Source organism: Benincasa hispida, chromosome 3 (genome assembly GCF_027475165.1).
Source record: "Benincasa hispida cultivar pf3 chromosome 3, pf3_genome.v1.1, whole genome shotgun sequence".
Classification (NCBI taxonomy): Eukaryota; Viridiplantae; Streptophyta; class Magnoliopsida; order Cucurbitales; family Cucurbitaceae; genus Benincasa; species Benincasa hispida.
In genome coordinates this window covers 3,376,768-3,397,706 of record NC_143480.1, presented here as the reverse complement: position 1 = coordinate 3,397,706, position 20,939 = coordinate 3,376,768, and the positions used below count along the sequence as shown (strand labels likewise).

General features: G+C 32.5%; 1 protein-coding gene across 5 annotated transcripts in view; it reads left to right on the top strand.

Annotated features, from left to right (window-relative positions):
* Positions 1-20,056, top strand: part of LOC120073401 (ABC transporter C family member 12-like) — a 34,647-nt gene extending 14,591 nt beyond the window's left edge. For 4 of the 5 annotated variants that reach the window (XM_090311506.1, XM_039026238.2, XM_090311505.1 and 1 more), the window contains 20 exons: positions 1,986-2,042; positions 2,482-2,547; positions 2,880-2,954; positions 3,127-3,234; positions 3,615-3,749; positions 4,563-4,669; positions 4,750-4,843; positions 8,816-8,983; positions 10,390-10,530; positions 11,739-11,939; positions 12,145-12,243; positions 12,330-12,482; positions 12,812-13,200; positions 15,118-15,298; positions 16,328-16,651; positions 17,205-17,961; positions 18,113-18,234; positions 18,412-18,657; positions 18,925-19,360; positions 19,718-20,056. In XM_090311506.1, coding sequence (XP_090167632.1) covers positions 1,986-2,042; positions 2,482-2,547; positions 2,880-2,954; positions 3,127-3,234; positions 3,615-3,749; positions 4,563-4,669; positions 4,750-4,843; positions 8,816-8,983; positions 10,390-10,530; positions 11,739-11,939; positions 12,145-12,243; positions 12,330-12,482; positions 12,812-13,200; positions 15,118-15,298; positions 16,328-16,651; positions 17,205-17,961; positions 18,113-18,234; positions 18,412-18,657; positions 18,925-19,360; positions 19,718-19,803 — 3,945 coding nt within the window. In that variant the 3' untranslated portion in view covers positions 19,804-20,056. Of the gene's footprint in view, positions 1-1,985; positions 2,043-2,481; positions 2,548-2,879; positions 2,955-3,126; positions 3,235-3,614; positions 3,750-4,562; positions 4,670-4,749; positions 4,844-8,815; positions 8,984-10,389; positions 10,531-11,738; positions 11,940-12,144; positions 12,244-12,329; positions 12,483-12,811; positions 13,201-15,117; positions 15,299-16,327; positions 16,652-17,204; positions 17,962-18,112; positions 18,235-18,395; positions 18,658-18,924; positions 19,361-19,717 lie in introns of all 5 variants that reach the window. The other variant, XR_016528147.1, reaches the window with a different exon arrangement.
* Positions 20,057-20,939: the final 883 nt, after the last annotated feature.

Sequence of the window (20,939 nt, the reverse complement as noted above, 5' to 3'; positions counted from 1 at the left end):
TCATATATTTGTTCACTGAAAAATACAAGAAACAAAAATAGCTATCAGCATTTATTTTTCTATTTTTTTTATTATATGGAAGTTATAATGTTATTTTTATCATGATTTTCAATATTTTAAAATTAGATGATTAATGATTTTAATTAAAATCAAGTTTAAACAAGCATTTGCCAACAAATTTCAATTTTGGATAAGAGTTTTACTTGAACTTCTAAATGATGACTTTCTATAACTAATGAGTTTGAGGATTTAAAATTCAATTCAAAACAGCCACCTTATTATTTAATTTAGTTTTGGGTTTAGGATACTTGGGATAAAAGTTAGAATTGAAAATTAAAATCAAGACTTTGCTAATTTATAAAAAATAGTTAGTATGATAATGTTACTAAACCAATGCAAAATAACCGTTTATGTTACATATTGCATATTGCAATTAAGTCAACGAGTAGTTAGAATCGAAAACTAAAATAAAAACTTTCTAATTTATATAAAAAAAATCGTGAGTATGATGAACTTTTTAAGCCCTTCGTATTACATATTGCAAGTTAGTAGGCTCAACGTTAGAATTGAAAGCTAAATTCGTGACTTTCTAAACCATAAAAGAAAAATAGTTAGTATGATAAACTTTTTTAAGCAATGCAAAATAGCCTCTAGATCACGACATATTGCAAGGTGGTAGAATAAAATTTGGGTTTTAGGAATATTGAAATCAATACTTTTCTAATTTCAAAAGTAAGTTATGAGTTGATGTCTTTTTAAAATTTGGGCGAATTGTAAAAGCCATCCCTAAAGTGGGGCGGTACTTACAATTATATCTTCAAACTTTCAATTGTAAAAATTGAGCTTTGAAACTTAAAAAACCATTAAAATTGGACCCTCAAACTTACATAGTTGTAGAAATTGTAATGATTGTATGAGTTTGAGGGTTAAATTTTATCATTTGAATGTTTCAAGGTGTAATTGTAACTAATACCATACTTTAGGAGTGGTTTTTGCAATTTACTCAAAAGGGTTCAAATCATAGAGTTTTGGAATGCAGTTTTTCTGTTTGCAAAATTAAAAAAATTATCATTTGAAGTTATATAATATCACAAGCTTAGTGACATGAAGAAGGAAAAAAATGTACAAAAGTACTTAACAATAATAATAATAATAATAAAGCAACAAAACCCAACCTTGGAATTCAAACACAGGCTCCCCGACCAACTCAACCATGTACCCAAAAATGTATATATGTACATATGTACATATATAAGTATTATATGAAACAGATAGAGATATATTCATATCGGGAAAAAGTATGGCTTAGGGGCAAGGCAAGACTATAAAAACTCCGAAAATATGCTTTCAGGATGTAGTGATTTATCTTCTTCCTCACGATGTGACTTTAAGTTCTTTTACTCTTTTCTTTCCTTCATAGGGATATTTAGTTCTACTTTCTTGTATGCTAGTTATATTTCTCGTCAACTTATTTCATTTCTCCAGAGAAATTTCTACAAAGCATTACAGCCACATTTTGAATTCTCAACTCTATGGTTTTCTCAAGTTATACTTTAAAAGGGTGATAATTTATCTCAATTAGCTCAGTCAAGTAAATTGCTTTGGAGTGAGTCAGTAATTTCATCAAGACTAAATAAATTACTGTCTTCCTGTATTTCCATGCATTTTCTTTTATCTGGTTGGAGGTATAGACCTTCCTGGAAATGTAACTTTTATATTTGAGTTTTGATTGATATTGAATTTTTCTTTTAATGCCAATTTGGCATATCCGTCCATGAGCATTACTCTTCTAACCTTATTGGTTCAAAATATGAAGTCTTTATTTTCTCTCCTAAGATAGTTTTCTTTCTTTTTCATTTCTCATTTGGACCTTATGAAGGATCATTAAAATAATGAAAAGAAAAGCCTTACAAAAAAGAAAAAAGTGCTACTTGTGGGGGAAGAATACATTTCACTTTTCAGGTCTAACCATGAATATCTGGCAGGTTGGCAATGACCTCTCTCAGTTTGTTGGGCCAATAATATTGAACCATTTATTACAGGTTAGTCTTTTTTTTCCCCTCATAGCCATGGTTTGCATAGTAAATTGCACATTGACTACTTGCCTCCTACAAGAGTGCCTTTTTCGTGTATTTGTAAAGAAAAATGAATAGACACTTCTGTGATTAGTGGCAATGGGAAGGAAAAAAATCTTTTTCAGAGTACCTGCTCTAATATCATGGTTGAGAGAATACTCTGTTTTGATTTTCATATTTAAGGATAAGAAAAGAAGGAAAAGAAGGATATGGTAAAGAAGAAATTACACATTGTTTACATATAAAATAAAAATAAAATGTGCACATGGATTCTAAGATTTTCTTTTTGAAAAAAAGAACTTCAATTATAGGGGACATTATTGATCTTTTTATCTTTTCAAACAAATGTTGGTGGCCTCTGTTTTGATCATGGAACTTTCAAGTTTATCTATATCTTGTTTTGCAGTCGATGCAGCAGGGAGATCCAACCTGGATTGGTTTAATATATGCATTCTCAATCTTTGTTGGTGTGGTATGACTTCTGATATCCATTTTTATTTATTATTTATTTTTTGAAAATTTGTATTAATGAAAAGAGACAGTGAATTTTGATATTCACTTTTTAAAACTATAATATGTTTGTTTCCTTCATTTTTTGAATACCTCAATCTATAAATCACTTCTGACTACATGATGGCTTACTGTTAGTTATCATTGGTGACATGACATCTTGTTGTAGGCCTTCCAAGGCACACCATACCATACAAGATGATATAAATATTTTAGGTTTTGCCTCCCAACATTTGGTTTAGAATTTGTTTAGACTTTGAATTGCAAATGACTACTTTAATATTACGTATTCAGTCATTTGGAGTGCTATGCGAAGCTCAGTACTATCAAAATGTTATGCGAGTTGGTTTTCGACTGAGGTCTACTTTGGTAAACAGTCTCTCTATACTGGCTACTTATCTTCATATAAACGCATTTATTCAATCATTAAGTTACATTTGGATTTTCATGTGGGTGAGATGAATTGGAGGCTTTGGGTCTCTTAAATGCAGATGTTCTTTTTTTCTTTATTGTTAAATGTTGTCTGTTTTCTTAATTGCAGGTAGCTGCTATTTTTCGCAAATCACTCAGATTGACCCATGAAGGACGCAAGAAATTTCCATATGGGAAAATTACAAACATGATATCAACAGATGCTAACGGCCTTCAAGTAGACACATTTTTTTTTTCTATTTTTTATTTTCTGTATGTTACATAGAGTTTTTTTTTTTTTTTCTTTTTCTTTTTTTAACAAGAAATAACTTCTTGTTGATATAATGAAAAGGAAATTGTTCAAGGGTTACAAACTCCCAAAGGGAGTGAAAAGAAAATACAAATCAGGAATTTAAAAACGATTACAATCAAAAGAAGATGACCTAGAAACAATAAAGACCAAATAAACCAAAGCTCAACTCCAATGTCACCTTGAGATCTTCTACTATTAGTTTGTCCACAATTTCTATTATATCACTGTACGTCTTTAAAAATATTAGGTGATTCCTGTAACTGCTCAAAAGTAACTATTACTAATTTCCTAAAACTTCTGTTCAGCAAATATGTCAACAGCTTCATGGGATATGGTCTTCTCCATTTCGTATTATCATGTCAATGATTCTTCTATACCAACAATTGGGCGTTGCTTCACTTTTTGGGGCTTTAATTCTAGCCTTGATGGTACCTGTGCAGGTAATGAAGTTTGTTTGTGCACTTTCATATTGTACCTTTAGAATGTTTTCCTAAAATTGAACTTGAATGAAATGCATCTAATGAAAGCATAAACATTCTCTCATTCAAATGATCATAGCATTCCCCAACTCTAACACCATCCCAACATCTATCTTATGACCTTTGATTTTTGTGCATTAAGAATTAAAATAACTTTCAGATTTTTGTAATCTTTAGAAAAAAGATATGAAACTTTTCATTAAGGGAATGAAAAGAGACTAGTGCTCTAAGATACAAACAGATACTGCAAAACATAGTATAAACAAAAAACCATAAAGGACTTGAGACATAAACGGAAGGACGTAGTGATGAAATTAAAGTAAAACAAACTAAGAGATTAAGCAAGAGACTTAAAACAAGAAAGAAAAACTTGGAGAGGTTTGATAAACACCGGCCAATTGCAGTTGATATCCTGAATGGAATGCCCATCAAATTTCTTGGAAAGATAGCAATAAGAATAAAATTTTTGTAATTCAAAGAACAAAAATTGTATTAATAATTAATACATACATGCTATACGAAAGGCAAGATATTGATGTTAAACCCACTTATTTATGTTGGTAAACTATCCATTGCAATTAGGGAGGTTGGGATGTGATATTGCAAGAGTTAGACTTTAGGATCTCCTGGTATATTCTGATCATGTTAAACTAACACAAAAAAAGGAATGTGTCAGGTCCATACAGAAAGTAATTGTTAGTAAAATTCTTAATCTTGTTATTGAACTTACGTTTGTAACTTTTCTTATCTATTTGGAATGTATTGTGCATTCAGACTGTAATAATTAGTAAAATGCGAAAGCAAACTCAAAAGGGACTTCAGGGGACAGATAGAAGGGTTGGCCTTACAAATGAAATTTTATCAGCCATGGACACCGTGAAGTATGGTTAAATTCGTATGATAAATTTACAAGTTCTGTACATCTCTGCTTTTCTTGACACCAAGCTAAAAAATGTTTCAGATGCTATGCATGGGAAGCAAGCTTTTCATCTAGAGTCCAAGAAATAAGGAATGATGAGCTCTCATGGTTTCGTAAGGCACAATTACTTTATGCGGTATTGCCATCAGACATGCTTTCTTATTGTTTTCTAGAAGGCATGGACAGCATGACCTATTGCATTGCAAAAGATTTTACGTTAAAGTAAACAAAACGACCACATATAGTATATTTGAATCTTATATGGGAGATTGTCCAAGTAACATCAGCCTTATATACATGCCTCACTGGGGTCATATCTGTTGAAAAAATCAAAGTAGCTCCGATATCACTATTGAAAAAATCAAAGTAGTTCTGATACCAATGTTGAGAAAATAGACTTGATGAAAGCTAAATAAATGTTGCGGAAGCAAATCAATATCTCAATGTTTGTTAAACAAAGAGAAGAAAAAACGAAAATGAGAGTGTAAATTCAAACTTCTTTTTGAAGTAGGAAAAAAATAGGTGATACACAAAATGTTGTATAAGAAATGTGATACAATGTGATACTAAAATTATGATACATAAAATATGATACTCAAAATGTGATACACAAATTGTGATACTCTCAATACAATTATACGAACCTAATTAATACTACTAACATACAATTTAAAACAATATTAAAAAGAGTTACAAAACATTAAAAGCTTAAAAATAACAAACATCTTAAATCTTAGATCTAACATAGATTGAAAATTAAATATAACAATAAATTTAACAAACTTAAAAATTGAAATTTAATGATGAAAAACCTCAAATCTCAACACTTCTCCTCGAGGTTTTTCTTTGTCACATCCAGCTTTTGTTGTGGAAATACAGAAAAGCGCCCTATTTTTGTCATCCGTGCAGCTTTCAGCTTTTGTGAGAATGCTGAAAAATTGTTCCATGATTTCACTTTCTCTCTCTTCTTTCTTGGCTTCTTTCAATAAATAAAATCTTGACTTTGATGTGCGTTATTCTTCCATCTTGTACCAAATTGAAGACATTAGCAACCAAATCAAGTTTTTCTTTTAGATAAGGTAGACCGTGCATCTTCCCTTCTTGAAAACTATTGAAAATCTAATCAATAGAGATAAATTTGAAAATATTATCATCCATGTTAGAAGAAGACAAAATTTTCAAAGCTTCGTTGTCTTCGTGTCCAAAGCATTGATACCACCTTTTGCTTCCTTCTACTTTGGCATTAAAAGCATGATGACATAGTGAGTTACCACTTAAAACAAATGCATTTTCGACCATTTTGGCCCTTGCAATCTCTACTCCTTGAGGGTCATAAATGACACAAACTTGGTCTTTGAAAATCACAGAAAATTGATTATGCAACAACTGAGCAATACTAAGTAAGTTTTGTGATAACATTAAAACATATAAAACATTGGATATTTTATGTTCACCTTGCTTAGTATGTATGTCAATAGTACCTTTGCCTTTAGCTAGTACTGTCTCGCCATGTCCAAGAACCACCATGGCTAAAAAGATTTACATCTTTAGCCATATGCGAAGTGCATCTGCTGTCAATAAGCCACGTGACACTTTGTCATCAAAATGAGATACCATAAACAAAAAATTTGTTTCTTCATTGTCATCTGTGCAATTTGTTAGATGTTGGGAATTTTGGATTTGGTTTTGTTTACTGTAACAAAACGGATTTGGTTTTGTTTACTATAACAAAACTTCTCCGTATGACCGTCCTTGTTGCAATAATCGCAATGGTAGACTTGCTTGTTTTTTAACCAACAATTCTTTTCAGCATGGTTAGTCTTTTTAACAAAAACAACGAGGAAATTTATCCTTTCCTGATGCTCCTCTTTTTTCCATACTCACCTGATTTTTAGTTGCATGTCTATCATCTTTTCCAACAAGTCTCTTGTCTTTAAACTGTGCATGGAATGCACCCTCAACTTACTCCTCATTATGCATTGTACCTCTTTGTTTATGGGCTTGTAATTTTCTAACCAATTCGACTATGGAGAGAGTTGTAAGATCATAACACTCCTCTATGGCTGAGATCTTTGACTCAAATTTATCAGGAACATGACCATTATTTTTTCTACGACTCTTTGATCTGGAAAATTTTCACCAGCTAATTTTATCTAGTTTACAATGGTCATCACTTTTGTTGTGTAATCCCTCACAAAATCTGAATCTTTCATTGTTAGCATCTCAAACTCTCTCTTGAGAGTCAACAGTTTGACAACTTTCACCTTTCCACTTCCTTCAAATTCTTCATGCAATTTATCCCAAGCTTCTTTTGTCGTTTTACAATCAATAATCCTAGAAAATATTGGATCTGATAAAGCAGCATGAATCACGGATAAAGCTTTGGGCTTCTTCAATTTGTCCTCTTAATGTAGTCTGATCTGATTCAACGTTGGATTTTCTCCCAGTTGTTGAGGATCAACATTAGTTGAAACTGATTCCCAAAGCTTAAGTGCCTTGGGATAGGATTGCATTTTAACAACCCAAAACTGGTAGTTTTCACCAATGAAATGTGGAGGAGAGGAAACACCGGAATTGGAAGACGTTTTTCAAATACAAAAAATGGAAAAAAAAAAATCACTCTCAAATAAAATCATAGGCCTTTAAATCTAAGGCTCTAATCCCACTGTTGAAAAAATCAAAGTAGATACCACTATTGAGAAAATGGAATCGATGTAAAATAAATAAATGTTGCAGAAGCAAATCAACATCTCAATGTTTGTTAAACAAAGAGAAGAAAAAATGAAAATGAGACTGAAAATTCAAACTTCTTATTGAAGTAGGAAAAATATAAAATTGGTGATACACAAAATGTTGTATAAGAAATGTGATACTCAAAATATGGTACACAAAATTGTGATACTCTCAAATACATGATAGCTCACCCTTATATGGGACAATGATATGAACCTAATTAATACTACTAACTTATAATTTAAAACAATATTAAAAGGAGAAACTCACAATACATTAAAAGCTTAAAAATAACAAACAACTTAAATCTTAGATCTAACATAGATATCAAACTGAAAATTAAATATAACAATAAATTTTAAAAAACTTAAAAGTTGAAATTTAATGAAGAAAAACTTCATCTCAACAATATCATCATATAAAAATAGTAGAGACAATTTATGCACTATTCATGATATCATGTGTTTGGACCTTCGGGTTAGCTCAATATGGAAGACCCTCGATGTCTCTGGACCTTAGGGTAGGGGATGGCTTCCCTCGGATTAGTGGGGTGGGTCTCCGATTCCAAGTTCTCAAAATAATAATAATAATATGCACTACTCATCTGTTTTTTTTTTCCCTGAACAAGATATTCTTCTGTTATTTTGTGCTATAGTATAGTGCATTTTTATAATCGGCAATCACAATTATGTACATTATCAGTTCCATTGCTTTTAGAAGCCATTTTACACACATTTACAGCTCAGTATATATCAATGCAGCTCTATAGTTGCAAACACTTATCTCAGGTTGATATACGATTACCTCATATCTGGGTTATATTATATTGATTAAATCCACGATTATTATAGTTCTTCTTGGAGATGATGGTGGTGCTAAGGGGGTGTCAACCTAGTTAAGATATTCGGATGCACTTGCTGATCATTAATCTCATTTCATTACCTTAATAAAGAGGCTTGTTTCTTGCTCAAAAGAAAAAATATACACAATTATCTCATAAAAACATTTTTCATGTGTACTATTTGTTACCAGGTTTGTGGCAATATTTATCACGTGAACTTTACTTATTGCTAGAAAAAAGTTTACTATCATCTCTTTCAACATTAAACATAATGCCGTGGTTTTATAGAGAATTGCAATCCATTCTACCATACTCTTGGAAATGGCTTGTAAAATATTTTCTATGATATTAATGCAAAAATAATGTAGTTATTTTCAGTCTCGGAAGTTCGATTTTGTGTAGCAAGTATTTAACCACTTTTTAAGTTGAGATACGAGCATTTAGCTGTATTGTTTGGAAACTATTATGAGTAACAAATAATTCCACATTCTTATTCTTTTCTTCTTATTTCTTACCAAACCCCATCTGTTGCAGTTAAACGGTTTTATTCTGAATAGTGTCCCAGTGTTTGTAACTGTTATCTCCTTTGGGGTATTCACTTTGCTTGGTGGAGATCTGACTCCTGCAAGGGCCTTTACATCACTTTCCCTGTTTGCGGTGCTTCGTTCTCCTATTACTATGCTTCCTAATTTGTTAAGTCAGGTACTCAATCATTTCCATTGCACTTTACTTTTCCATTTTCTTTTGACAACATATGTCTTGTTGGACCTTACCTGAAAGAGGATTTGAGCGGATATGTGTTGTTAGAACTTGTGGGGAAATGGTTTGAAGAAGAGATTTTCTTCAAAGCATGAAATGAAAATTTTCTTTGAAGAAAAGAAAGGAAACTAAATGCTCAGAAGATACAGATGCTAAAAGGGAGAGAGAGAACAAATCAAAATAAAACTACGAAAGAAATATAAAGGCATCCTAATTCAAACATGTCTTGTAAAGAGAAGCCAATAAAAAAGATTAGATAAAAAGAATACTAAAAAGGAGTCTTGAGTCTAGCGGATTCACTTCACTCGAGCTAAGAAAGTACTTGCTATCGAAGATCCTCTAATTTCCCTCCAACCATAATTCTGAAGTTGAAGTTTTAACCAAATTGACACGTAATAAATTTGATCTCGGAGACGAAGACAATCCAGGAAGGAGCCGAAGAACATTATTCTTGGCCTTATTCGAGAACACTCAATGCAAATTAAACAGATTGAAGAGTTTATACCGTCAGGCCAAAGAACAAGAACACCCTAAAAAACATATAATTAATCATCGTGTCTGCATGGCAAAGAGAAGAAACGGAAGGCATAAGCAATGTAATGGGAAGTTTCCTTTGAAGCACATCTGCAGTGTTTAGGGGACTGTTTAGGATATAATCTATAATAGAACATTGATTCTTTTAGGACTTCTTGATTTCCAGATTGCTGGAAGGAAAAAAAAAAAAAAAAAAAAAAAAAAAAAAAAACAAACAAACTCTTGTGCATTGAAGATTGAACACAAAACTCCCAACTATCTGGATAACAATTTAACTGAAAAGATTCCCGAGGATTCTAATATCCACTTTCTTCAATCTTCCATGCTTCCAGTCATTGCTGTAGACTAGTCCTCCAATAAGGACCTAGGTCTTCAGTCTCCTCATCCTTTAATATCCTCCTAAAGGTAGTGCTCCAAGACAGTTATTGAGCAACCCTACTGAAACAAGATATGTGCCCAAGAATGTCAAAGATTGACTTCTCAGGCCCTTTGGCATCTTGACTTAATTTAAGTGACCACACTAAAGGTTTGTGGGTTCATATCTTTGGTGCAGTCCTTTGGGAGTTAAGGGTGGGGAGAGATATAAGATACCTACAGAAATTTTGATCAACTTGGGAAGTTATGTCAATCTCTTCTCCTTAGTGTCTTATATTCATTTTATTCTTTTAGTCATTCTTGAGAGAGTTTTTGTGTGTGTGTGTGTGAGCTTTGTTGAATATATTTCATCTATCAATAAATTATTTCTTAGTCTAGAAAATATTAAAATAAAAAGAAAGGAAGTCTATTCACTTTCTAATTCTACTCTAGTAGTACAGGTTGTAAATGCACATGTATCATTACAGCGTATGGAGGAACTATTCTTGATTGAAGAGAGAATTCTTGCCCCAAATCCACCATTGGAACCGGGGCTTCCAGCAATATCCATAAGAAATGGATGCTTTTCATGGGATTCCAAGGTTTTTTGTTGGTGTTATATACCTCTGTTTACCTGATTTTTTGTGGGCTTGGTTTTTTTTATGCCCGTGCTTGTATTCTTTAATTTTTTTTCTCAATTAAAGTGGTTGTGTCTATTAAAAAAATGATTTTTTCTATGGTGTTTGTTTATTCTTCAATGTGCGGGTCTATAACTGCATATCTATATGCAATTTGAATTAGACATGCTGGTAAACAAATGAACGTGACATCTTTGTGAGGCCTGCTTTTTTCTTGGAAGATCGTGTTTAAGCTCTTTGTGCAGTTACTGGCAGATTGTTGGTTCTTGTACTTAGGATAAAGATGACATTGAGCTTGACTTATATTTTCAGTGAAATGGCAACATGGTTAGGATTAGGAAGACCTTTTTAGTTGAAATAATTTTTATTTTTAGAAAGGAAACCTAACTTTTCTCTGATAATATGAAAAATTATGAGTAAAGCTCCAAGAATGTGCATTTGCAGACAAAAAAAACAGATTTCATGTAGAAATTTTTTTGGATAAGACAGATTTCATGTAGAAATGATGGAAAACTTCACTGTATTTTGGATTCAGAGTGTAACATACAGCATCTTTATGGGTATCATTGACTAAAGAGCTTCAAGATTTCTGTGTAAGCCTCAACCGGAGTGCCTTTCTTCGGCCAGATGTTTAAGTTTACTCAATATTTCTGTATACTTTTGCTATTTTAGTTTCCTTTTCCGATTGTATTGCTGTAGTAGCTTTTGGTTGTTTTGTCCTCTGTTGGTAATTCTTGTATCCTTATTTTCTTGTTTGGAGATGATGTGGGTGCTAAGGGGATCAACCTAGTTGAGATGCTCTGGTGCACCTCCTAATCCATTACTTTTATATTATTATTGGCATTTTCATTTAATCACTGAAAAGGCTCATTTTTTTTTTTCCTTTTTCTTTTATTAAAAATTTTTTAAAAAAATAATAATAATAATTGAAAAATTGCCATCAAGTTGTGCTTTGTATACTCTGCCCAGCAGATTAATTAGTTCTATGCAAAATGTTTCTATATGTCCATTTTTTGTGATAAACAAAACTCTCCTAATCTTCTTCATTTCCTATTCACAAAAAAAATATTAATCTTCTTCTATGCTTTGAGGTTGTCATCTGAAAATGATGAATGCAAGTGAATATTTTTCCAGATGTGATGTAGTGGCTGTAAAATGTAACATTTTTGCAGGTAGAGAAGCTGACATTATCAAATGTCAATTTGCATATAGAAGTTGGCAGCTTAGTTGCAGTCATTGGAGGTACGGGAGAAGGAAAAACGTCACTTTTAATGGCAATGCTAGGGGAGCTGCCTCCGTTGGCAGACACAAATGTTGAAATCAGAGGGACAGTTGCTTATGTTCCTCAGGTGTCATGGATTTTCAATGCCACTGTGAGCCACAATTCCTTTCTTCCTAACTATAATCCTCATTTTTCCAAGAAAAGTGAATATGCTAGGGCATTTTAGATATCAATCATTAGATGGTAGCATTCTCCCTGCTGCTAACCTTTAAAAGAGGAAGAAAAAGATATTTACTCAATCCAACTCTTTACTCTTTTTCACCATGCCCTCCTGATCTGCCAATGTTTTCTGCTAGGTGCGTGACAATATAATATTCGGATCAGAGTTTGAATCAAACCGTTATTGGAAGGCCATTGATGTCACTTCATTGCAGCATGATCTTGAATTGCTTCCTGTTAAGTGGATTTCGAAGTTATTTATGTAGAGATATTTATTTAAATTGAATGGTTCAACAATTTGCCTCACAAGCTTACTTTTCAGGGCCGTGATCTCACTGAGATTGGTGAAAGAGGTGTAAACATAAGTGGCGGTCAAAGACAGCGAGTTTCTATGGCCAGGGCTGTATATTCCGATTCTGAAGTTTATATTTTTGATGATCCTTTAAGTGCCCTAGATGCTCATGTTGGTCAGCAGGTATGCTGCTTGGCTAAATTGCCTTGATTTTACATTTTATGTTAGCATTACAAGCACTTTGTAAAATTGTGCTACATATCGAATATGTAACTGTAGGATATCTTTTTCGTGGTACTTACCAGTAAATCAATTCTATTTTTGTCATTATTATTTGTTTTATTTCTTCATTTGGGTTGAAGTCTCACCACATTGGGTTCTAAAACTATCGACTCTATTTTAGTTACTCATTTGAGTTTAGTTCTTACTATATCCAATGCTGAAAATAAACACGTTGGGTTACTGCTGGTGCTCATATGTAGGAGGTCTAATGTGAACTTAATGTATTTCAGGTTTTTAACAATTGTATCAAGGAAGAATTGCGAGGGAAAACCCGGGTGCTTGTGACAAATCAATTACATTTTCTTCCCCATGTCGACAAAATTATTCTGATTTCCAAAGGTATTGTTGTAGAGGAAGGAACCTTTGAGGAGCTCTCAAGAAACAGCAAACATTTCAAGAAGCTAATGGAAAATGCTGGGAAACTGGAAGAACAAATGGTAGAAAATCAATACGACAAGAATCATTACCAAGGAAGCCCTATGCCTACTGAAAGTAAACTTGAGAATAAATTTCCAAAAGACACGAGTTATGCAAGAAAAGGGAAAGGGAGGAACTCTGTACTAATAATCAAGCAGGAGGAAAGGGAGACAGGAATTGTAAGTTGGAAGGTTTTAATGAGGTAAGACAGCGACTTACACAAAATTGAAGCTTCAAAAATATTTTGTTTGGTTAAAACTTAAAAACAAAAACATCAAAATCAATCAATAGTTAACAGATACAACGAAACACCCTATTGGTAATTGAAATATAAGTTAAAAAATTTTATTCTGGTCAAGAAAATAATGAGAGACATTATGCATATTGGGATTAAGCTGCACGGAAGATGTTGATTGAAACTATTTTTGGTCATCTGTTCTCAATCTGAACATCTCTATTGTTAATAGTTACACTCAGTTGATACAGATGGTGGGGATGATAGGTAATTTCAGTTTAATATAATTAGCATCTAAAATATCTCTTACGTCCAACTATAGCCAACTACAATTCTCTCTCATAATTTAGCTATTACAATTTACTTTTTGAAAACTTTTAGTTAAGTAGTTGGATTCTCCATGGATGTCCACTGCTATGTTGAAAATAATTTGTCAATATTGCAACTCTATAGAATTCAACGGGTGGAGGGAGGATTGTATGTCAACCAGTGTTTTAAAAGTAATTTCCTTGAATACTGGGAGACAAGAGTTTCTAAACAATTAGTTTCTCAAAGATTTTTTGGAAATTTATGAACAATGAGTATTATTGTATTTGTTAACAACCTGATCGAAGACAACCAGTAAGGTATTCAATTAGCTGCTTGATAGGCCCTAAGAAGCACAAATACTTTAATTTGGCTAGTGTGTCCGTGTCCAACACATGTCGGACACCTTAGACACACCGGTACATGTTGGACATATCAGACACTTGTTGGTACAACAAATGTGTTAGACATGCATAGAACACTTATTAAGTAGAGTTTTTTTTTTTTACCAGAAAGAATTTTCACTTAGTAAGTAGACTAAAAAGACAAATATGAGAAGAATAATAAATTTTGAGTATCAAATACATAAAATTAAGTCTTTTAAACATGTAGATGCATCGATCCATTTACTTTTGAATTTTCTTTTGGGATAAAAAAAGTATATATATATATCTTTTAAAAACGTGACCTTGTCGTGTTGTATCCTAGATTTTTAAAAAATGACATATTGTTGTATGGTATCATGTCATATCCGTATCTCATATCCATATCTGTGTTTCTTGGGATAGGCCTCCCATTCTATACACTTATAGTACAAAAAACGTGGCTGATGGCTGTGCATGTTCTGTGTTTTTGTGTCTGCAGTTGGTTATATGTAATTTTTGGTTTATTTTATATTTGTCTCGGCAGTTATATATGTGTGGCAGTATGTGTGTAAATTATGTTTTGTGTAGTTATTTCTGTCTATACAGTTAGTTCTTGGTCAGGGTAGGGGGCATCATTTTGGGTAGTTATTTCTGTTATAAAGTTAGTTTTATGGTCTAATGAAGTGAAGGCTTTGTTATTTGAGTTGTGGTTTGAATGAAATTAAAGGGTTTTTTCATAACGAACATATTTCATGGGATGATCGTTTTGGTTCTTCTCGTCTGAAGGCCTCTTCATGGCGTTCTCTTTATAAAAACTTTATAGGATATACTATTTGTCTCAATAGGAACACTTTTATGTTGCTCTCATAATTCTATTATGTTTTGTTATTTATTTCATTTTCTATTATGTTTTTGTATTCCTTTTTGGGTTTCTTGTATTGTATTTTTTAGCATAGTCTCTTTTCATCATATCAATGAAAAATGATTGTTTTCTAGGAGGATGATGGGAGAGTGTTGGCCTCTAGGGCGTAATCTAAAATTCTATACATTACGGTGAATTGTCTTAAGTTTTGTCACTGCCATATTTCAGCAACAAAGGTCAGAAACTGCAGTGTGTTAATATAACTTTTTCTGCCATGGACAAGAACATGAACAACCATAGTTTGCAACTGTTTATTGGAACTTAATAGTAGGAATTTTGTTGTACGTGTAGGTATAAGGATGCACTAGGAGGTCCATGGGTAGTTAGCATACTCCTTTCATTTTATCTGCTGACAGAAGCTCTTCGAGTTTCAACCAGCACCTGGTTAAGCTTTTGGACAAAGAAAAGCACTTCAGAAAATTATAATGCTGGATACTACAATCTCATCTATGCAGTGTTGTCCTTTGGCCAGGTGAGTTAGTGTATGTCTTAACAACCCGTTTGGATCACGGGATTTATTTAGTGGGTATAGGTAATGTTATTTTTGGGCATTAAATATTCAGGATTTAAATGATTGAAAATATATATTTGGATATGTAAAAGAATTAATGTTTGAAAATTGTAATGCTTGCTTTTATTTTGTAGGTTTTGTTATTGGGAGTTAATCTTAATGAAATGACATTTTTAATAATAAGTTTAATTAATCACCTCATCATTCTTTCATATTGTTTAAATGGACATAAAAAGAGAGAAAAAAATTTCAAAACTCACCAGCAAACATGTCCCAGAAAAAAACAAAACATACGATGTGGGTGAGATAATAAAAGTCTATACTTGTAAAAAAAAAAAGGAAAAGAAAGAACCCTCTGCTTCATGAAGTTTATTACTTGAATTTGTTGCTATGTTAACTAGTTAGAGAGCCTTCTTATAATCTCCTTGGTTGTATCATGTACTTTTCAATTTCTCAAGGAAAAGTCATTTGTTGCTTTAGGAAAAAAATTACTTGGACTTTAAAAAGCTGAAAACTCATAGAAAACAAAAACACTCATCACAAGAACAGTACCAATAAAACAAACATGTAGTCTTTCAACTCTAGAAAATAAATTATCATTTTTGGCCAAAAAAAAGTTATTTACTACATTTATTTCAGTGAGATTATTATGGTAATTGAAAAGTTAAAATATGAAGCATTTGATTGAAAAGTGATAATATGAAGCATTGTTTTTACTCTCGAAGAGTTATCCATAAATGAGCAGTCTTAATTTATTTATTTATTATTTTTTTTAAAGAATTACTAATTAAGTATTAAGATTTGAGATCTAAAAGAAATTAAGATGTAAGCCAAAGCACGGATGTTGACTCCACTTACCTCTACAATCTTTATGAATTTTGGAAAATACCAAGTTTTTGGCATCCATGTATTATTTTCATCAAAATAATGGGACATGACAACTTGCACTTTCTCCTTGTCTAAGAGTTGTTCTGTTTGTGCTCTTTTTAGGTGACCTTTACACTAGCAAACTCTTATTGGTTGATAATTTCAAGCCTTCGTGCGTCTAGAAAATTGCATGATTCCATGCTAAATTCAATTCTAAGAGCTCCAATCGTGTTCTTCCACACCAATCCAATTGGTAGAATTATCAATAGGTTTGCAAAAGATCTTGGAGACATTGATCGTACTGTTGCCAATATAATGAGTGCATTTCTGGGGCAACTGTGGCAACTATTGTCAACTTTTGTTCTAATAGGTATTGTGAGCCCAATCTCCCTATGGGCCATTATGCCGCTATTGATTGTGTTTTATGCGGCCTATTTGTATTATCAGGTATGATATTAACTCACTACTTTTCCCTTTTCTTCAACTAATTTGTTGGATATTTCCTTTTTAGCCTTTTAAATGCTTCTATTGAATATTCAGAAGCAACTTTCGAAATAAAATCAAGTCACTCTAACTTGAGTTGGAGAATCAAGTATGCATAATCTAAGATTAACCTTTTCTCTTTTGGAAAGTTATTTCTATGGGAAATTTATATATATGCACCAGAATTTTTTTTTATCATGGAAGCTAGTGAGTACGAGAACTCACTTAACTTCGGTGATGTTTTATTGATAAAGTAGCATGGGCCGAATTCCCATATAGGCTTAGTGGTAATGTATAGAATAATGGAATAGACCTTGTTCGAGAAAATTTCTTCAAATAATGAAAAATGTTTTCTTTTGGGGGCAGTTTCTTGTTTCTTATCCTAAAAAAATGGGTTGTTTGAAAACAAATTGTCAAATTCAAAAATCTTGTCTGTTTTATTATATCCCTTTTTGTCAATAAAATATGGAGGCTGTATTTGAAGGAGAAAATGAATTGCATCACATGCCTCTTTCAGAGTACCTCACGCGAAGTCAAACGCTTGGATTCGATTTCTAGATCTCCTGTGTATGCTCAATTTGGGGAAGTGTTAAATGGTCTGTCAACTATTCGAGCATACAAGGCATATGATCGAATGGCAAACATCAATGGGAGGTTCATGGATAATAGTATCAGGTTTACGCTTGTGAATATCAGTTCAAGTCGCTGGCTCACAATAAGGTTGGAAACATTAGGAGGCCTTATGATTTGGTTGACAGCAACTTTTGCTGTCTTACAGAATGCAAGAGAAGATAACCAGGTGGCATTTGCATCTAAAATGGGGTTGCTTTTAAGTTATACTCTAAATATCACAAACTTGTTAAGCGGTGTTCTAAGACAAGCAAGTAGGTTTGAAAATAGTTTAAATGCTGTTGAACGTGTTGGCACATACATTGATTTGCCTTCAGAGGCTCCAGCTATAATTGAGTATAACCGCCCCCCATGTGGTTGGCCTTCATCTGGGTCAATTTGTTTTGAGGATGTTGTCTTACGTTATAGGTCTGGACTTCCTCCAGTCTTGCATGGACTATCCTTCAATATTTTACCGACTGACAAGCTAGGAATAGTTGGAAGAACTGGTGCAGGAAAATCAAGTATGTTGAATGCATTATTTCGAATTGTAGAAATTGAAAGAGGAAGAATAACAATTGATGGTTGTGACATTGCTAAGGTTGGGCTAACAGATTTGCGGAAATCTCTAACCATCATACCTCAATCACCAATTCTTTTTTCAGGTATGCTTTGAGTGAACTTCTTCTAAATCAGCTAGCGTCTGCTTTGAATTCAATTGAATTTTAGGTTTTAAAACTTAAGTTCTCTTTTCTTCTTTTTTTTCCCTCTTCCTCTCTTTCTTTCAATCTATTCATCCATCTACTGCTTATTTAGGAACTATACGTTTTAATCTTGATCCATTCTGTGATCATAATGATGCTGACCTGTGGGAGGTTCTTGAGAGAGCACATCTTAAGGAAGTAATTATGAGGAGCTCTTTTGGCTTGGATACTGAGGTAAGAAATTTTGCCAAATTTAGTTTATGTTGAATAAAGTTGGTGTGATGAATTGTACAACAGAGTACAAGTTTACCATTCAACAAAAGATCCTGCTGAGTACAAGTTTTACTGAAGTGCAAATTGAAGTGATTTTGAACTTAATTATTGCTTAATGCTAGTGTATAATTGTTCAAGGTTTTAGAGGGAGGGGAAAATTTCAGTGTTGGACAGAGGCAACTGTTAAGTCTTGCTAGAGCATTGTTGAGAAGATCAAAGATCATTGTTCTTGATGAAGCAACGGCAGCTGTCGATGTTAATACAGACTCCTTGATACAGAAAACTATTCGTGAGGAGTTCAAATCATGCACCATGTTGATTATTGCCCATAGGTTAAACACAATTATTGATTGTGATCGGATTCTTGTACTGGATGCGGGTCAGGTGTGCCTCAATTTTATTTCTGCTTAATTTTAAACACCTTTATTTATCCATATTACTGGTTGTAACTTGTAGTTTTCCTCGTTTTGGTTTGGTTTTCTTTCCTGTCTATGTTACTGCCCATGAACAAAATTCTAGATTCTTCTCCCGCAAAACGAATATTGGGATAGTGGTTCAAATTTTCGATTAAGCTAATTGTTGTAGCTTCCTTCATTTTGCTATTTATGTAATTGTTGTTCACTTATGTTAGAACTGCCAATTTCCATTCAGGTCATAGAATATGATAGCTCTGAAAAATTGCTTTCAAATGAAGGAAGCGCATTTTATAGAATGGTTCAAAGTACAGGACCTGCAAATGCTCAGTACTTATGCAGCTTAGTTCTGGGGAAAAAAGAGAACAATCCACATAGTGAAAACGTATTACTGCAGGATGGCCATCAGAGAAGATGGCTTGCAAAATCCCACTGGATGACCGCTGCACAATTCGCTCTGTCCAGAAGTCTTGCTGCCTCTCAGAATGACCTCAAAAGGCCAGATATTGATACTGTTCATGGTAATAATGATATCCTTGTGAAAACAAAAGATGCATTTCTAACACTGCATGGAGTTTTGGAGGGGAAACACGACGAATTAATCGACGAAGTACTAACTCGAGATGCGATTCCCAAATACAGTTGGTGGTCATCTTTCTACCGAACAATTGAAGGTATGCTTGGATTGATGTAGAAGAGGCAAACATGAAATATGCCTCCAAGAAATTTCCATTTCTTTTTCTAGTTTGTAGCTCGTTTACTACCAATATTTGAAGTGTTCTTGCCTGGATTTGCTTGAATCTTATTTTGTAGAGTTTTGATGGGATGCATCAATCTTTCCACATATCTCTACGATGTGAACTAGTTTTACCATATCGTATAATTTGCACATTGACATGTGGTTACTTTTGAAGAACAAAACAACGTCTTTTGAAATCAATGGATTTTGGAAGTTTCCCATAGAGATTATTACAACTTTGTGGAAGGAATTCATGTGATTTGATTTATCCATTTTGCGTTTCTTGTCTCAGGCCTGGCTGTGATGGGCAGATTGCAGAGTTACAACAAGCTTGGAGATAGTGAATATGATGAGGCTGAAGAGAGGCCGTTTGACTGAAACCATGTTCATTAATTACTATCATTATTGTTATTATTATGGAATAGAAACCATGTTTTATTGTCTTTCTTAATTGAGAGAGAGTTATTACGATATTACGATGTAACAATGTAGGAAGAATAGTGTTAATTGGGTAATATTCTAGATTTGTTCCCCATTTTACCCCACTTTTAATAAACTCTATATCTATGAGTTTTTCTCTCTCGTATGAAATACATTATTATTCTAATAAAAGATTCACAAATTCGATTCTTGGAGGAGACTACATCATATTATTATTAATATTCTTCATATCAAATTTCAAAAATAGCAATTAGTTAAACGTTCGAAAATTCTTCAAAAATAGCTGCTTAGTTTTGTAATCCACAATAGGATATTCATATTTTTCATTCTTTTTGAAATAACATTTTGAAATAGAAAAAGAAGACAAAAAATTCATACATAAATGATAAATCCAAAAACCTCAATTTAAAAATATTTTTTAAAAGAAAAAAATTGATTTTTATCCCCAAATTTTCAATAATTTTTATTTTTATCCTAAAATTTCAATTTCATCCATTATACCCTAGACTTTGACTTTAGTTTAAATTTCTACCATAACTTAGGCCCTATTTGCTAACCATTTTATTTTTTGTTTTTATTTTTGAAAATTAAGCCTATGGACAATACTCTCACCTCTAAATTTCTTCTTTTGTTAACTACTTTTTCACCAATGGTTTAAAATACCAAGCCAAATTTTGAGAACTAAAAAAAGTAGTTTTTAAAAAATTATTTTTGTTTTTTTTTTAATTTAGCTAATAATTCAACTATTGTAGTTAAGAACAATACAAATCATTGTAAGAAATGTTTATAAAATAAGCTTAATTTTTAAAAACAAAAATAAAAAATAAAAAATCAAATGATTACTAAACGATGTATTTGTTTTTCTAATTCATTCACTAATTTTAGCAATAAACAAAAGAATCCAATAAGGTCTTTATATATTTACTAATTTCAATAATATCAAATATTTGTACATATTTTAGTTTGGTTAATGTAGAAATTAGTAATTGAATAACTTAAGGTTTAATATTATAATACTTGATTAAATTTGAGGTGCAATTTGAGGTGCAATTTGATGAAGTTAAAAGTTCATT